A 16,730-nucleotide genomic window follows, 5' to 3' on the forward strand; every position below is an offset into this window, starting at 1 on the left:
ATCTCCTTAGTCGCGTGATTTTCAGACTCACACACGTGGTGCTGGACAGACAGAAAGCTGTTGTATTTTCATCAGTTTTAATCTGTTATCACTTAAACCGGGCAAGTGGCAATACTGCAGCAATTATTATGTCTTCAATATGAATTAATGTTCATATTGAAGTAGGCTACAATATTTTTTTCATTAGAAGTTGTTGTTCTTTCTTGAAATTAATGTTGATCTTTCATATTTTGTTGTGTACTCATTTAAACAAACCAAGTAGTGTAAAAAGACGTTTTTCAAATCAAGTAAGCTTATTTCTGAATAAAAAACGACAGGAGTCGTAGACCTTGTTGTGCTGCCAGTGTCATTAAAGATTAAAATCATTAAATATAAAAGTACAAACTTGACAGAGGACTGTCTCTCTAGCACGGACACAATAACTGTGTTGAGAATTTTAAGATAATTAGTTTGAGAGCAAAAATTTGTATGAGATTTTTAATGTTCATTAAGCACTGCGTATATGCCATGTTGTTTCCCCTCAAAATATTATCATAGAGTGTTAGGGTGCAGTATCTTACATGATTTCAAATAGCAGCTGTATAGGCATTTTGTTTTAGTGGCTAGTTATAACTACAGCTACAATGCTATGGTTTAAGGATTTTTTTGTGCTGTTTGTCATACCAGGTCATAAAAGGCTGATACTGATATTAGATTATCTTTTCACCAATTTTAAAAATATTCTTTCTAGATGGAAGACCTCATTTTTTTGGAGAAATAAGTACTTCTCAACATATACAAAGACCTGCCCATGTGGAATTGTTGTGGAATGAGACCAATAGGCTCTATACTTACTGATGAAGGGGAGCTAGTAGAAAGGAAGGAGGGAGGGAGGGTGAGTAGAAAGGATGGGAGGGCTAGCTGAAAGGGAGAGTGAAAAGAAAGGATGGAGGACCAGAGAGTTGTGACTTACAAGGGTCTGAGAGCTCTGATGAAACTCTTTGTGGGAGTTTTGAGAAAAAGGCTGGTGAAAGAGACTGCAATATGAAAAGAGAAGAATGTGGGGCTGGGGGAGTGTAGGGTGGGGTGGGTGGTCAAGATGCATGAAGTTTGAATATGTAGATTACAGTCCACCAAAGGCTTGCAAGACAGCTTAAATTGTGGGACAGCAGCTTTATCCTATTAATTGTTCTTTGCTATATGTGAGTTTCAGAGGTTTATTAAGGGTTATTGATCCTTTATATATCCCTGTGGAATGGTGGTGGGTAATTTACTGACACACGGGAGACAGACAGGTGTAATTGAAACACCACACAGGTGCCCAGTTCTATTTCTTTCCTGACTCTCGTCAGTGATTTGTTTTAGCCTGCAGAGGGCGCTGTTATCTGTGGCCCGACTATCAACAATGATAGACAGGACCACGGAAATACCAATCCTGGTACTTAAGCCAGTTGTGGGCACACTCACAGGTGCTCAAATAATAAATAGAAAAACAAAAGTAGAAAGAAAAAGGGAAATTAAAACACTGTAATAAAACTATAAACAAAAGGTGCTGCACCTCGCAGCTTTACCCCGGTCATCGCTACCCGCATGACCCGGGTCACCGTCCTACACTCCCCGCTCCCTCAGCCTATTACACACACAGTACTTCGGGGTCCTGCCCAGTGTTTCCCCGCTACCACTATGACTCTCTTGTTCCTCCCGGGTTGGTTTCTCCTGGCTGTTCATAGTCCTGGAACAGTTCTTCCGTACACACAGCACGTCTAAAAAGGCAGACCTGAGGAAACAGCAGAGTGTTATTTTATAGGGCTAACAATTCCCCAAAGACCCTCCTCTTGGCCACTCAGAGAGAGGGAAAGCCACAGACCCTCTCTCCCACCTCTCCATGTCACTGCCGTGACCGCGGGGAGGGTATTGGATGACTGCTGCCCTCCTCCTGCAGCACTATGAACACGCCAGCAGAGTCAGCACAGATCTTTCCCTGCTACAATTCTTGACATGAGGTGATTATTTAAGGATTTAAATTTCTTAATTGACATCTGAAATGCAGAATTAATGGTTTCAAACACTTTAAATAATCACCTTAAAATACAAGTTAGGGGTATATTGTAGGAATCTCAGTTAACACAGACAGGAGCGTCATACAGGGTGAGGCAGTCCACGCACCGACGTAGGGTGGGCACAAACCCAGGATCTCTCACACTGGTGTTAGTGAAGGGATGCATGTACTCCGGCATGCACTCATCGGACAGTAGCCTGGTGAGCAAGTCCGGGGCAGACATGAGGCTAGCAGGGGAGAGTGTAGCATGCACAGGGGAAGACAACAGCAGGGCTGGTAGGTGATGTAATAACACATGAAAACATGAACCCTTTTGTACAACAGTATCGGTACTATGCTTTAGTGCGAGAGGCCCTGGGTTTGCGACCGCCCTCCGCCTGTGTATGGATTGTCTCACCCTGTGTGAAGTGCCAGCATGCGTTTACTGAGATCGCTTCAATACATTAGGGAACAATAAGCCTTAATAGAACCCTTAAATGTACTATTAAGGTATAAATACCCCTTATACTATGTATGTAATTAAGGGGAAATTTTGGTAAATTAAGGGGAAAATACATTACTTTTCCATTAAAAGTAAGATTGGAGAGAATTGAGAAAGTAAGGTCAGATTAATGTAATTAAGGGATTTGGTTCATAGTGGTGCGTCCCCTCCCGGGAGTGAAACTATAAAAGCTGGTCTGCGGGTAACTCTCCACCGCTTCAGAGGTTTTGTAGGTCTAGGGAAAAGTAGAATTCAGTATTTCTGGCTTTAGCTCGAGTTCAGACCCGACCCAGGGCGCATCATATTCTTCATAGCAGAGTGCAGTCACGTGCAGATTAATGCCCTGCTGAAAATGTCAGTAATGGCAGATGAGCTGGTGAACAGCTAAGAGCTGGGAGCTGAAACACATATCCACTGGCATCTTACTGTCCATCCATGTTGTTTATAGAATTCCAGAAAAGGTTGACAACAACAACTATATCTGTTTAGAACTTTACAGTAAAGGGATTGTTAATGAACCACCATAAGCAGCTGCTCAACCAGCACTCAGTCTCCTGAATCCTGAACCAGCACGACCAGTACTGCTTACTGCTTTGAATTTCCTTCAGGGTGGTTATTTCTTAAAATAATCTACAAATGCCTATTATAACACTAAAAGCTAAAGCAAGCCACAACTTAGAGCAAGCATTACTGTTCTAATGTTCCATCCTACAGTTGCTTGTTGCTAGTTTTACGTATTTACATTTTTTTATTTTGCTTTCTGAAATTTGTGCTTTTGCTTAAAATATATATACACACACACACACACACACACACATACACACATACACACATACATACATACATACATACACACACACACACACACATACATACATACATATCACATATATATATATATATATATATATATATATATATATATATATATATATATATATATATATATATATATATATATATATATATACACACACCCTTGAACTTTTTTCACATTTTGTTATGTCAGTGCCTCAGAGTTTCATGCATTTAAATGAGGATTGTTTTTCCACTTATCTACACACAATACTCTACTCTGTTAAGGGGAAAAAAGGTTTTATTGAGAATATATGTATATAGATGAAAAAATGAAAGATCAAAATTGGATAAGTCTCCACCCCCCTGAGTTAATACTTGGTGGAAGCACCTTTGGCAGCAATTACAGCTGTGAGTCTGTTTGAATAGGTCTCTGCCAACATTGCACACCTAGATTTAACAATAATTGACCATTCTTCTTTATAAAACTGTTCAAGCTCTGTCAAGTTACTTGGGGAGAGTTGATGGACAGTAATCTTCAAGTTATGCCACAAATTTTCAATTGGATTTAGGTGGGGACTCTTGACTGGGCCACTCAAAGACATTTACCTTTTTGTTCCTTAGCCACTCCAGTGTAGCTTTGGCTGTGTGCTTTGGGTCGTTGTCATGCTGAAAGGTGAACTTCCGTCCCAGTTTCAGCTTTCTTGCAGAGAGCAGCAGGTTTTCCTCAAGGACTTCTCTATACTTTGATCTATTCATTTTCCCTTCTAATCTGACAAGTGCCCCAGTCCCTGCCGATGAGAAACATCCCCATAACATGATGCTGCCACCACCATGCTTCACAATAGAGATGGTGTTCCTTTGTGATGTGCTGTGTTGGGTTTGCGCCAAACATAATGCTTTGCATTTAGGCCAAATAGTCCCATTTTAGTTTCATCAGACCATAAAACTTTTTGCCACATGGCTACAGAATCTTCTGAGTGTTTTTTTGCATACTTCAAGGTGGGCTTTCTTGAGTAATGGCTTCCTTCTTGCCACCCTACCATACAGGCCAGATTTGTGGAGTGCTTGGGATAGTTTGTCACATGCACACTTTAACCAGTCTTGGCCATAAAAACCTATAACTCTTGCAAAGTTGCCATTGGCCTCTTGGTAGCCTCTCTGATCAGTCTCCTTCTTGCTTGGTCATCCAGTTTGGAGGGACGACCTGATCTAGGCAGGGTCTTGGTGTTGCCATACACCTTCCACTTCTTAATAATCGTCTTGACAGTGCTCCAAGGGATATTCAAGGCCTTTGATAGATTTGTATACCCATCCCCTGATCTGTCTCTTTCACAACTTTGTCCCAGAGTTCTTTTAAAAGCTAAAATTCAGGCTAAATTTATCCTGAAATCATGTGAATCACTACAATTTAACATAGGTAGAGGCCACTTGATGTGTAATTCTGAAGACGATTAGTTACACTTGAGGTAATTTAAGATTGATATTACAAGGGGGGTGGACACTTATTCAACCAAGCTATTTCATTTTTTTTTTTTTTTAATTAATTTTCTGCAAATTTCTAGAATATTTTTTTCACTTGAAAGTTGTGGGGTAGGATATATATAATATATATTGATATATATATATATATATATATGACTATATATATTCATTATAATATATATAATATATATATATTAGTCCGATCATGAAATTCTTCAACTATTTTTTATTTGTAAGTAGTTGTAAGAATTTAAAACAAAAATAATTTGAAGAATTTCATGACATAAAAACAAAAGTCGACTACTTCCTGAATGTCAGACTTTGTAGAACTATTAACTAGTTAATAAGATGGAAAATTCATAGATTTTATAGGGAAGAAAAAATAGCCTTTGCATTTTTCGTTTATATATATATATATATATATATATATATATATATATATATATATATATATATATATATATATATATAGCGCTGTTATTGCGAGAACAAATCTATGTGGGTTATCTTGACTGGCTGGCCCGACCTTTTTTTTTTTGGTCTTATTTTATTTTTAACCATTAACTTGCATTTTAAGCAGCTTTTTATATTAATTCCAACACTAATGTGCCTCACGACGTTTCTTTCCCTTCGTTGGGTTCTTTCATATGACAATGAGTAGCATCACAATAGTGCCCGCTTTCAGGAGTGCCATTGTAAATGTTACCCTGACAAAGAATTCGAACTTTTTTTCTTTTTAAAAGTAAATGAGAAAAGTGGCCGTATTATTGGAACATATTTGTGGTGGACATTCAAGTTAGTAGTATCCTGTTTTTTAACTGTCCACAGCTGTTCTAGCTACCAAACTTTGTTTCAAGACTCATGACGGCTAAAAGAATTGTAAATCTGAAGTCAGATTAAGCAGAATGCAGTCGCCCGCGATATTAGCTTCGCCAATTAAAATATTAATGTAAAAATTGACTGTATACACCATAATCATTTAGAAACCATAAACCCGAACAATTGCTTGTAGCACAGTAGATGAATCTAATAGTAATGTAAAGAACGTCGTTTCACTTTGTGTTCATGTAAACGGCATATTCTGTAGGAACACATTTATCAGTTTCATTAAATCACTCATGCTCACTGAAATCATGAACTACCAGTAGGGTGTTGGAGCTGTTTATACATACGAGAGAGAGAGAGAGAGAGAGAGAGAGAGAGAGAGAGAGAGAGAGAGAGAGAGAGAGAGAGAGAGAGAGTCTCTCTCTCTCTCCTCCTCTACTCTCTTCTACTCTGCTCTCTAATCTACCTCCTACCTCTCTCCTCTACTCTCGCTCTCTTATTATTTGGTGAAATTGATGTTTGGTCAGTACAGGTAATTTAGATTGCGTCACAACATTAAACTTAACAACGACATAATTACACACAATTCTAACGTATACCACACATTGATAATATACGTGTTAATTCATAGGCACAATTTTTTAGTAATAAAGAATCATATAAATATTTCTTTGGAAAACTTTACTTATGTCCTGAAACCCACCTCTAAATAATAATAATAATAATAATAATAATAATAATAATAATAATAATAATAATAATAATAATAATAAGCAGATGCAATGAAATTGTAAAAATCCAAATATTTTTTCAAAAAATGTTTTATTTTTGTCATCACCTGATGTTTTAGAAAAACCACCCCAGACGGGAAAGAATAGTAATCTTATATAGAAAATATATACTTATATCGAAATATTATTTAATAAATATAAAACGATGATTTACATAAATTACCCCCTTGTAAGTACAAAAAATGCCCTAGAAATTGGCAAGAAGCCCGCGATTTGTTGCTCCACACAGAAGACCTATATTATTCATTCACAAGACCTTTCCACAGTCGCAACGATAAAAAATCAAATCAAATACAAAACCACAAACAATCTACATATTATTAGTTGAGGCTCTGATGTTCTTCATTTGTGTCATAGCTATGCTATTAAAACAATCAAAGATATATAAAAGTGCATTTAGATAGAAAACAACAAAGTTTAAGGCAAAGTGAACGATAATCAATAAGACATTACTGTCAAAAAAAAAAAAAAAAAAAGAAGAAAATACACAACAGAGCACACAATACAGCTATCAGAGTAAAGACGTTATTAAAGAGCGTCCAATCGGACAAGTGTCTTTAGATTTTGGGCGAAGACAACGCTGACCTTTCAGAATCTTGAACTCTGTTTTTGAGTTTCTAATAAATTAACGCATAAAGAGTGGATGCGGAGAAGGAGAGTGGTCATTGTTCTAATTAAACGCTGGGAAGACAGGGCTGTGCATGGTGTGGATGCTGTGTAGACTGGCGCTGCAGCTCGGGTTTCTGAGATAGCATGGACACACTTCCTCCGTCGACCCGTCGGGGCTCTGGCTGCCAGTGTCCTGGGACGCGGGCGAATACTCCGAGGAGTCCCATTCTGAGGATTGGGCGCTAGGCGGACTGCCGAGCTCCATCGTGCACGCGCTGGGCATTTGCAACAATGCTTCTCTGGTTTGCTGGTGCTCTGGAAGAAGCAGGCACTGGTCAGCCATCTGCAGGGTTTCAGTGAGAGCCCAGATGTAGTTGTGAGCAAACCTGAGCGTTTCAATCTTTGTGAGTTTGGCATCGTCCGGGAAGGTGGGCAAGACGCTCCTCAGCGCGTCTAAAGCAGAATTCAGGCTGTGCATTCGGTTCCTCTCTCTGTCATTCGCTTTCACTCGGCGATTCTTCTTCTGTTTCGTCACCACGCCTTCGCCCTTGTCCTTGACGCGCCCCCTCTTCGCCTTGTGTGTCTTCTGCTGGGGTCCCTGGGTAACCCCACGATACACGCCCGCTGTTTCCCCGGAGGTCTCGTCAGCTGAGGCGAAACTGTCAGTCATATCGGATGGGGAAAGCGATGTGACCGGAGAGGAGGGCAAACTTTCAGAGTCAAAAGTTAAGGAGGTACCCTCGTGTTCAGAAATCCCAAAGAAATGATCTCGGGTCGGGATTGAAGAGCAGTTCGTTTTAGGAGACATTCTGGAATAAAGAAATACATTTATAAAAAGCTGTCTAAATGTGTTTAAAACAGATTTTCTTAAGACAAAATTTTATAAGGCTACATACTGTATTTGCAATCAATGCATAATCATTATATGTAATTGGGTAATGGCAGTCGCTAATAATGAAAGACCTACCTTAAAGTGATGGGTGACTATAGTTTTAATCTAGCTCACAGAAATGTTCCTTAAAAAAACAAACAAAAAAAAAACAAACAAAAAAAACACGATTCTATGAAGTACAGTCTCGTGATGGGGCTGCGTGTCTGGCACACGACTGACTCCGCTCTCCTTAAATAGCCCAGGGACACAATGGGGTTTGATCACCGCGCCAGAGCGTGCCCCCCTTTGGCATTCTTTATCTTATCAGCCTGCCCGGAGTGTGCCTGCGGTGCCTCACCAGCGACGGGCAAGTGACCAATCAGCGCCGGAGCTGAGGACTGAGCCACGCGAGTCCCTTACTGGCTCCTTACACCCTAATTACACCACTCACCGGGAGCAACAAAGAAAGGGCCAAGATACCAAGGTCGAACTGAGCACAGAATAAAATAACAATAGACCTAGTAACAATAGCATGGATCCAAAAATGAACAAGGCAGTGTTTCAGTTCAGGGTATTCAGAGAATCACATAATTCTATTTGTAAACAAGGGTCTAGAACATAACATAGCGTGTTTATAGTATTGTCTTGATTAACTTCACTTGAACAGATCATTGATATCCCGTAGTTCCTTTAAAAAAGTTTACCACTGTGTCCACATATTTTCCCATGGTTATATTGTACATGTCCGGCAGTTTACTGTAGCTTTTTCATGCTTTTTAATACTTTTTACCATACATCTCTCGGCTTTACAATATTTACCTAAACGCTACTATGCTTTCACTGTGCTTTCTTACATTTTGTAAGGGTTACTAAATACTTCTCAAATAAAACCCGATTTGTTTTTGTTTCTCAAGTTCAGAATTATAGAAAACCCATATAAACACACAGGGCCACTTTCACAAAGAGCCCCAAATGCAATACATTTTATAAATGTTTTATATTTAAACTACAAAAGTATGAAACAACATCTTAGCGTCCCCGTCCCGTCCCCCCTGTCCCCCGCTGACTTTATAAAATCTAACTAACACAGCCCAACAGAATCACTTTGTGTGTGATCTTTTTAGGAATATCACAAGGCCAGAGTCCCAAAATATGAGTTTTTCTCTAACCTCCAAAGACTATCATATTTCCTGAATAGCTCTTAACAGCAAACAGAACACCCAACAAATGCCCATATTTATACTTAATGTAGGCGCATAAGCCGCAATTCTTCTATGTGAATTCTCTTTAGATTAGTTTCTAAACGAATCCGTGTTTCCAACAATGACAGAATAAACACCTGCTCTGTGCTAGGTATCCTTTATTCTTAAAGCAAATACAGAGATCAGACCACCGGGTCAAAGAAAAACAGAGTAGACCTATTGCTGAACTTTTGCACTGTCAAAAGAAAATAATCTTTGAGAGCACGATGTAAATAATATAAATAGTAAAAAAGAGTGTGTTTCGCATTTAGAGACTTTTAAAATCATGTACTTTTAAAGATTAATGTGCGACGTGGGGGTCATTTGCCTGCTTAAATATTGTAGCTGTAGTAACTCATGCCCTCACACCCTTAAAAGGAGCTTGTATTTTATCAAAGTTTCAAGTTGCTAACATAATAATGATCACGATTAAAATGATATTCAAGCAAAAATGTAAATAAAAAAAGATATATTGTTATTATAACAGTAGTAATACCAACACAAATGCACATGCTTGATTTTAAAGTTACAGATCTTTTTTTTTTTTTTTTTTTTTTTTTTTTTAATGTATAATTATATGATTTATAGGAATCATGCACCAAGTTAAATACTTTGTACATCAACGTTCAGTATTAGTATTTTTGTCATATAATTTAAAAACACGTTTGCTAATTATCACTTATTTGCAAATGTAAAACACAATAAGAAATATTGCCTTAACCATACAGGTAAAACGTGTATGTATTACCATTCAAGGCAGCTACTTGTAAATGATCGTATCTGAGCAGATTCTCGTTTCACATAACGACAATCACCCCTGAAATCAACACCCAGCGCCATCAGCAGTCTAAGATGCAGACATTCAAAATACTTAAAAACACACCTTTGTAAAGTTATTAACGAGCTTCGGGCTTTCTAGTTAGCCATTCTAAAACGTGTAGATGCATTGTTCAAATCGACATTAGTGTGCTCTGCTTTTGCGCAAACTGTTCCAAGTCCCACGATTGCGCAGTAGATTTTTATGTACTGTAATAATATTGAGCAGAAACCTAAATTTTCTGTTGTGTTTCCAGTTACCCTTTTGTACAACGCGTCTTGGTGTTATGTTCTTAAAAGCTGTAGGCAAATGAAATTAACAAAAGAACTGGATTTGCTGGCATGGACTTTCTGCACAAACATAACCCTCATATTCCAGTTCTATTGTGGATTTTTAATTATCTAATTTGTCATATAAATATCAACGTATGAGGCAGAGATTCAAAGTGAATGCTAGTATCTGAAAACCCTTTCCCAAATGAAACCCAATGTATCATTTTTTCTAGAGTCATTTTGGCATTTTGCTGCCACTATGCGCACGCGTCTCCAAAAGCGCACGTCAGAGAAAATAATTGTTTGTTTTACAAGTGCTGTACATATGGTAACTGGCTTGCAATTAGACGTTTTTGAAAGCTTATTTTTTCACTTTTCATGTGAACTTTTCTTTTTTCTTTTTTTATATGTAGCCTTTTACATGTCTGAACAAGAGAAACATTGAATAGCATGCCTGATAGTTTGGAACTTGAACAAATGGGTGACAAAAATCTGGTGAGCGAGTTTTCAAGCTTAGATTGCCCACTTCAAACGTCCTTCAAACAAAAGCTGAGGAAGAAAATAAAGCCCCACCTGGTACTACTGTTTGCTAAAATAATAATAAATAGATTTCGTTTAATAAATAATTAGAACAGATTGTAAAGTGAAGTGGTTGTGGGAGTATTAATCACGGTGCCGAGGGCAGGTATCACCTGCTCCGGAGCAAGACTTGTTTATTGTTAAACTACCTTCAGACTTACACATTTCTGATAACTCTATCCCATTCTCACAGCAACTGATCGCTTATGTTTACCCATACTTAGCATAACAAGCACAATATTACACACAAACCTGATAAAAATCTAGGGGGAAACTAACCGATTTAAACTCACACCTGCCCAATAAGAAAGGATATGGATTTGGCATCAAATGGTTATTTGCGGGGCGGCACTTTTTAGTTTACATTGGATTATTTATACTTTTTTTTATAACAGGCCAACTACAATTCCTATCTCCCTGTCCTATTTGTCTGTTTTATTGAAAGCATATGGTGACCAGATGATTCTCCAGACACATATTTAATTTGCCACTGTTGGGGAGGTCTTGTAATCTCGTTTGCAGCACACACGTATCAGGCTCTTGTGACCAAATGTTGCCTTTAATTGCTAGGCTCGGTTGAGATAAGAGACATATTTTTTATATACCTAAAACAACATTGTCCCAGATTTCGTCTGCAATTAAGGCTGTATGCGCTCTTGACTTTTGGATAGGTTATGGGGCACCATATGTTCGTGGTCATGTTCTGGTGATGTCCGGACGCACGTGTCTGGGGAAAACCCAGACACACAAAAAGAAAAGCCCTTGAACCTGAAAACAAAGTTCGCAAAACCCTTTGTTTACATATTCCAAACCAAGCATTCAGTAAAATGTAAACACAGTATTTATTATATTACTTCAGCGGGAGCTAAAGAAGGGGGGGTGGGGGTGGGGGGGTTGGTGCGTTAAAAAGGTGCGTTGCGCGCAGGCACCTAACACCTGTTTTTCTGGCTGTCTCGTCTCAGTCTCAGTCTCGCTCATTTTTCAGCTCCAAAGCAAATGTATGTGCACTGTAAAAAAGATACTGTGATTTGTGGCGACATATGCTGAGCGAATATGTGTATTCTCTTCACAAAGCGCAGCTGCTCTTTCAAATGTACCTACCCAATAATATAATACCTGCAGCCCGTGGCGCATCGCTGCCCCCTCCCCCTCACCCCCTTAAGACCTTAGACCTCAACTAATCTTGCTGACAACTGTTGTGTTTCGTTACTTTATTGTCGCCTTAAAACAGATGCACGTTGTTATAAAATACTCATGATCGCACACAGAAATGTTATTCTTGTGATACAAGTGACCACATATGCTAAGCGCAAGGTGCACATATGTGCTCTTTTGTGGACTGTGCTTCCCAAGTGGACTTAAGAGCTAGCCAATCCAAACAAAGGTTTTTTTTTTTTTTTGAATAAGAAAAAACCATTAAATTGTATAGCTTTAAAACGTTCCCCATCTATATACCCTGCTTGCCAGCTTATTTAGAAGGGCAGCCCAGTCCTAGCTTCCGTTTCTGTCCGAAGATGGAGCTGGAAGAGGTGAACGGTGTACTCTTGGAATGTAGCGCTCTGCTGAGTCCTCGGAAACGACCATTATCACCAGGTAGTATTGACTGTATAAATTACAGTATTTAAATATATATGATTTAAAGTACAGAACATGGTTAAATGTACTATATGTGGAATATAACCTGAACTCTACATTACGAATTTTAAAATACACTAAAATAAACTATTTAAGCATTTTATCGTGTCAAAATCTAGCATCGATATTTTGAAGAAATATAACAACTTGTTGGATAAAAATAATGACCAGGTTTGAAGTTTCAGAGTTCACTGAAGGAGTGCTTCAAATAACTACGCAGTTATATGAATTTATGAAGGATATACTACAGGCACTAACCAACACGTAGATATGGAATGCTTACTTTATTTATTTGTTTTTTGTTAGGTGTTAAATTGAATCACCTATAGGTGAAACTTTTTTCAAGAATTGGCCAGCAGTAGACAGGTAGCTTGAAGAAAATGTTGGTTTACAGACTAGGCATGCAGAAGATTATTTATTCTGTGACCCTTACAACACGAGCGATGAACTATCGGGTCGTATCCCAAAGTGCCACAGCCTTTAGAACAGTATATAGGTTCAAAACAAATTTCAAAGCGTGCAGTAAATCTCCAGTTGGACGATATTGTTGTCGCTGCTGCTGCATCCAGCCCACTGTTCAGTTGCTCGAACGTTGCCAAAATATTTTGGACAAACGTTTAGTAAAAGAAGAAAGTTGAATTTGCACCACATGAATCCAGAATAAAGCGCTTAGCGCACAACAAACAGCTATAAACTACAGAGTACAGCTCTCGCTACAGTGCATTATTCAAACATTTTACATTACCTAAGGAGTGTTTAAAAAGCTGCAGTGAATAACAACTGCAGTAGAAGTTTGTTCTAAACTAGTGTATAATTTAGTGCAAACATGCACATTTATGCATCCTCGCGTTACCATCACAGATGCATGGACATGTATGGTGGTCACATACATTGCATTGCAAACATATATAAATGTTCCTTTGCATGCCCTCCTGCAGTCTTAATAGAAATTATCTATGCTATAAAATACAGATGTTAAGCAAATACAAAAAAGTGTGCATACTTCTTTGTTGTCTAAAACGGAATGTGCACGATGCTCTGATGGGGAAGCCTGCGTTGTAGCCATGTGAATGGAGGGAGCATTAGACTAGTCTCCTTATCAATCTATACCCTTCCATGCATGTGGAGCCCTATACTCAAGGAAAGGTCTGCTGAAATCAGAACATGAAATGTGCTTACAGTGCCTATAGAAGATAGTCTTATATATATATATATATATATATATATATATATATATATATATATATATATATATATATATATATATATTACCCCAAGTCGTGTTCCTTAGGTTAGTGGTTTAAAATGAAACTGCTTGGAACTATTATGTTTACAATGGTTAAAATAATATTTTTTTCAAATTAATTGACCAGCTACCTACCAGCTATGAGCTTGGAATTAAAATAAATATTCACTGGTTTCTTAAGGACAACCTAGGGTTGCAGCAACTATCTACATTTAGGAGTGAAGACAAGGAGTTGTCAATGGACCAGCTTACTGTAAGTACCCCTCACTGTAGTGCCAGTGGATGCAGTCAAGAACCCAGGCTATATATTACTCCCAAATAAACTTTGTGGAAAGCATTGTTCCAAATCTTAGGGCTTCTGGTTGTCTGGCACTGTGTAACCCTGGGGCTTCTTCAGAGCAAATGTTTTCAAACAAGATATTCTTCATTGTTCAGCAATAAGATAAAGGCTTCTATTCATTGTGTTCTGAAGTGTGGCTTATAGAGACACACTGTTGGAACCTTATTATTAAAGAGTATTTTGAAGGCTTTTTGCTCCTCTGTTGTTATTTTTCAACACACATCAGGCAATGAACTCCATAGGGTTCTCTATTTCAGCATTTACCTTCACCATAATGGCTTCACACTCAAAATGCTCAGTTTCCAGATTTGCTCCACTTATTTACTTCTGAGCAAACCGATCGCCACAAACACTGAAGCCACATAACTTGGAGCTTTATAGGAGTGCTGACCAGGGCTTTAAAACCTATACCCTTACCTGTTATTAGCACAGGCAACATTATCACCCCCCTGTAAACGAGTGCTAACCAACTTTTAAATCCATTGATTTACCTCTTATTAGCATAAGCAACATTATCACCGGAACCCTTTTAAAGGAGTGTTGAAGTTGGCACCAGCTAAACGTACGGAGAACACAAGCTACATTTTGTACCTCCTTTTAGTACCAGCAACACTATCACTGTCCCCCCTCTTTAAAGGACTGCTAACCAAGACTTCTTTCACATCCATTTGATCCATGTGTGGTATGAGGATTACAGCTTTCTATATAGCTCTATCTAGTCCCTAATCATATCATGCTGGGCTGTATGTCATGAGGTAAACAGTCTTTACCAAAACCTTCTTTAAAATAGGTCTTCCATTTTGTGAATGGGGTCCATTAAATCAAGTTTTCATTTTATTAAACCTGTTTCAAATATTTTAAAGAGGGTTTATTAGTTTAAGCTCAATACAATCCTTTAAAAAAAAAACTAAAACAGTCCTTAAAGTTAAGCAAATAGGGCCTAATGTGTCCTCATGTATGCTTCTTTGCTCATGGGACTCCCTGGTCATGTGACATATGCAACACAGCACATTTCAGTGAAGACGTTGAAAAACCTGAAACAGCTTGAAAATGTTCCCTAAGACTATTTGAAGAAATGTGTTTCCTGTGCTGCTGGGTTCAAAAAGACAAACGTTTGAAAAATGTGTAAGATTAATAACACAAACCATTACCATTACAAACATAAAGCAATACAATGTGTAAGATTAATAACACAGACCATTACCATTATAAACATAAAGAAACATGTTAAGACTGCTATAAGCCCCTAATAGTAACAGTATCACTGCCACTTACAAGCTGTGCTAACCAAGACTTTAAAATCCACTCACTTACCTCTTATTAGCGCAAGCAATATAACTTAAAGAGAGATGTTAGGTCTCCCATGAAAACAGACTGCACTCACCTAATTCAAGTCTACAAAAAGACTAATTAAACACACCATCATTGTATTGTATAATACAGTATATACAAAACTAAGTCATTGTAATTTTCTAAATGTGTCCCAAGAGAAGAGTCAGCCATCTTAATAAATAGGAACTGGCTGGAGGTCACACCTTCACTCTTATGAGATGAAGAGGGGAAAAGGAAAACAAAGACGTTCTAATGCCCCCAGATAATGGGATTCAATGGCAATGCAGGCAATGCACTAAGCAATGTTAATGGTTTAAAGAGTAAGTAGCAGGGTTCATACAAATCTAGTGTTGCACGTCCCCACGTGCTGCTACAACTGTTTAAATAATGTACCTGTAATTTCTCTTTTCATTGTAACATGCTGATAACTTTTTACACTTATAACTTTAAAGTCTGTTCAAAGCTCTTTATAAAATGTCTGCTCTAGTGCACTGGTATTTGAGAGCTATCCTTTAAATCACTGCAGCAAAAGCAAATAAATAAATACATTAATTAATTAATTAATTAATTAATTAATTAATTAATTAATTAATTAATTAATAATAATAATAATAATAAATGTTAGCTTGTATAGTTCAGGGGGCGTGCAGCAGGGGGCTTCCAATTTCCTGTCAATTAGTACCTATTCTCTATTTAAGCCCTGATCACTTGCACCTTCGCTGTCTAGCATTTCGTTTTCCTCCTCCTCCCCTCCTCCACCTTCTCATACATGCCTTCGCATCGGTCGTCTCTGGGGGGTAAGTGATCTCACTTCCCCGACCTCAGGGCTAGGCATCAGCCTCCCTTTACCTTCAGGAGGGTTCTCACCACGTGAGTCAGAGCAGACCCCCGGCCACACTCTGTTCTTTCGCAGCTCCTGCGCTTATCTTGCCTCACTCAAGGCTCTGTTCCACACTCTGCCTCAATTCGGGACGTGGCTACTCCGTGCTCGAGTCCCATACTGACCCTATGCCTTGTTCTTATTTCAGGTCCCAGGCAGCATGAAGTCTCGGCCAATTGGGGGTCTAACGAGCGCCCCTTTACAGAAGTCTCAGACGCTGCGTACTTCTCCCTCTCTATCTCCTTTTGTGTCCCGGTCTTCCGGGACCATCTTCCTCCCGAGGGGCGGCTCCCTGAGTCATAACCCTTGTATGTGTTGTCGGTTGCTGGGTCCTTTGCCCCAGGGTTGTGTCGGCATCGCTGCCCTCAGTCAGTGACCATCTTTCTATCCGGTTTCGGTTGCTGGGTCCTTCGCCCCTGGGTTGTGTAAGCTTCGTCGCCCTCAGTCAGTGACCACCTTCTATCCTAGCTCCCATGTCCAGCTTCGCTGGTCT

General features: G+C 38.7%; 1 protein-coding gene across 1 annotated transcript; it reads right to left on the reverse strand.

Moving 5' to 3' along the window:
* Positions 1 to 6,988: 6,988 nt before the first annotated feature.
* Positions 6,989 to 7,811, reverse strand: neurog3 (neurogenin 3). The gene has a single exon (XM_041267650.1). The coding sequence runs from the start codon at positions 7,692 to 7,694 to the stop codon at positions 7,086 to 7,088; it is 609 nt and encodes a 202-aa protein (XP_041123584.1). The 5' UTR covers positions 7,695 to 7,811; the 3' UTR covers positions 6,989 to 7,085.
* Between the last annotated feature and the right edge of the window lie 8,919 nt (positions 7,812 to 16,730).

The sequence above is a fragment of the Polyodon spathula genome, chromosome 13, assembly GCF_017654505.1.
Source record: "Polyodon spathula isolate WHYD16114869_AA chromosome 13, ASM1765450v1, whole genome shotgun sequence".
Taxonomy (NCBI): domain Eukaryota; kingdom Metazoa; phylum Chordata; class Actinopteri; order Acipenseriformes; family Polyodontidae; genus Polyodon; species Polyodon spathula.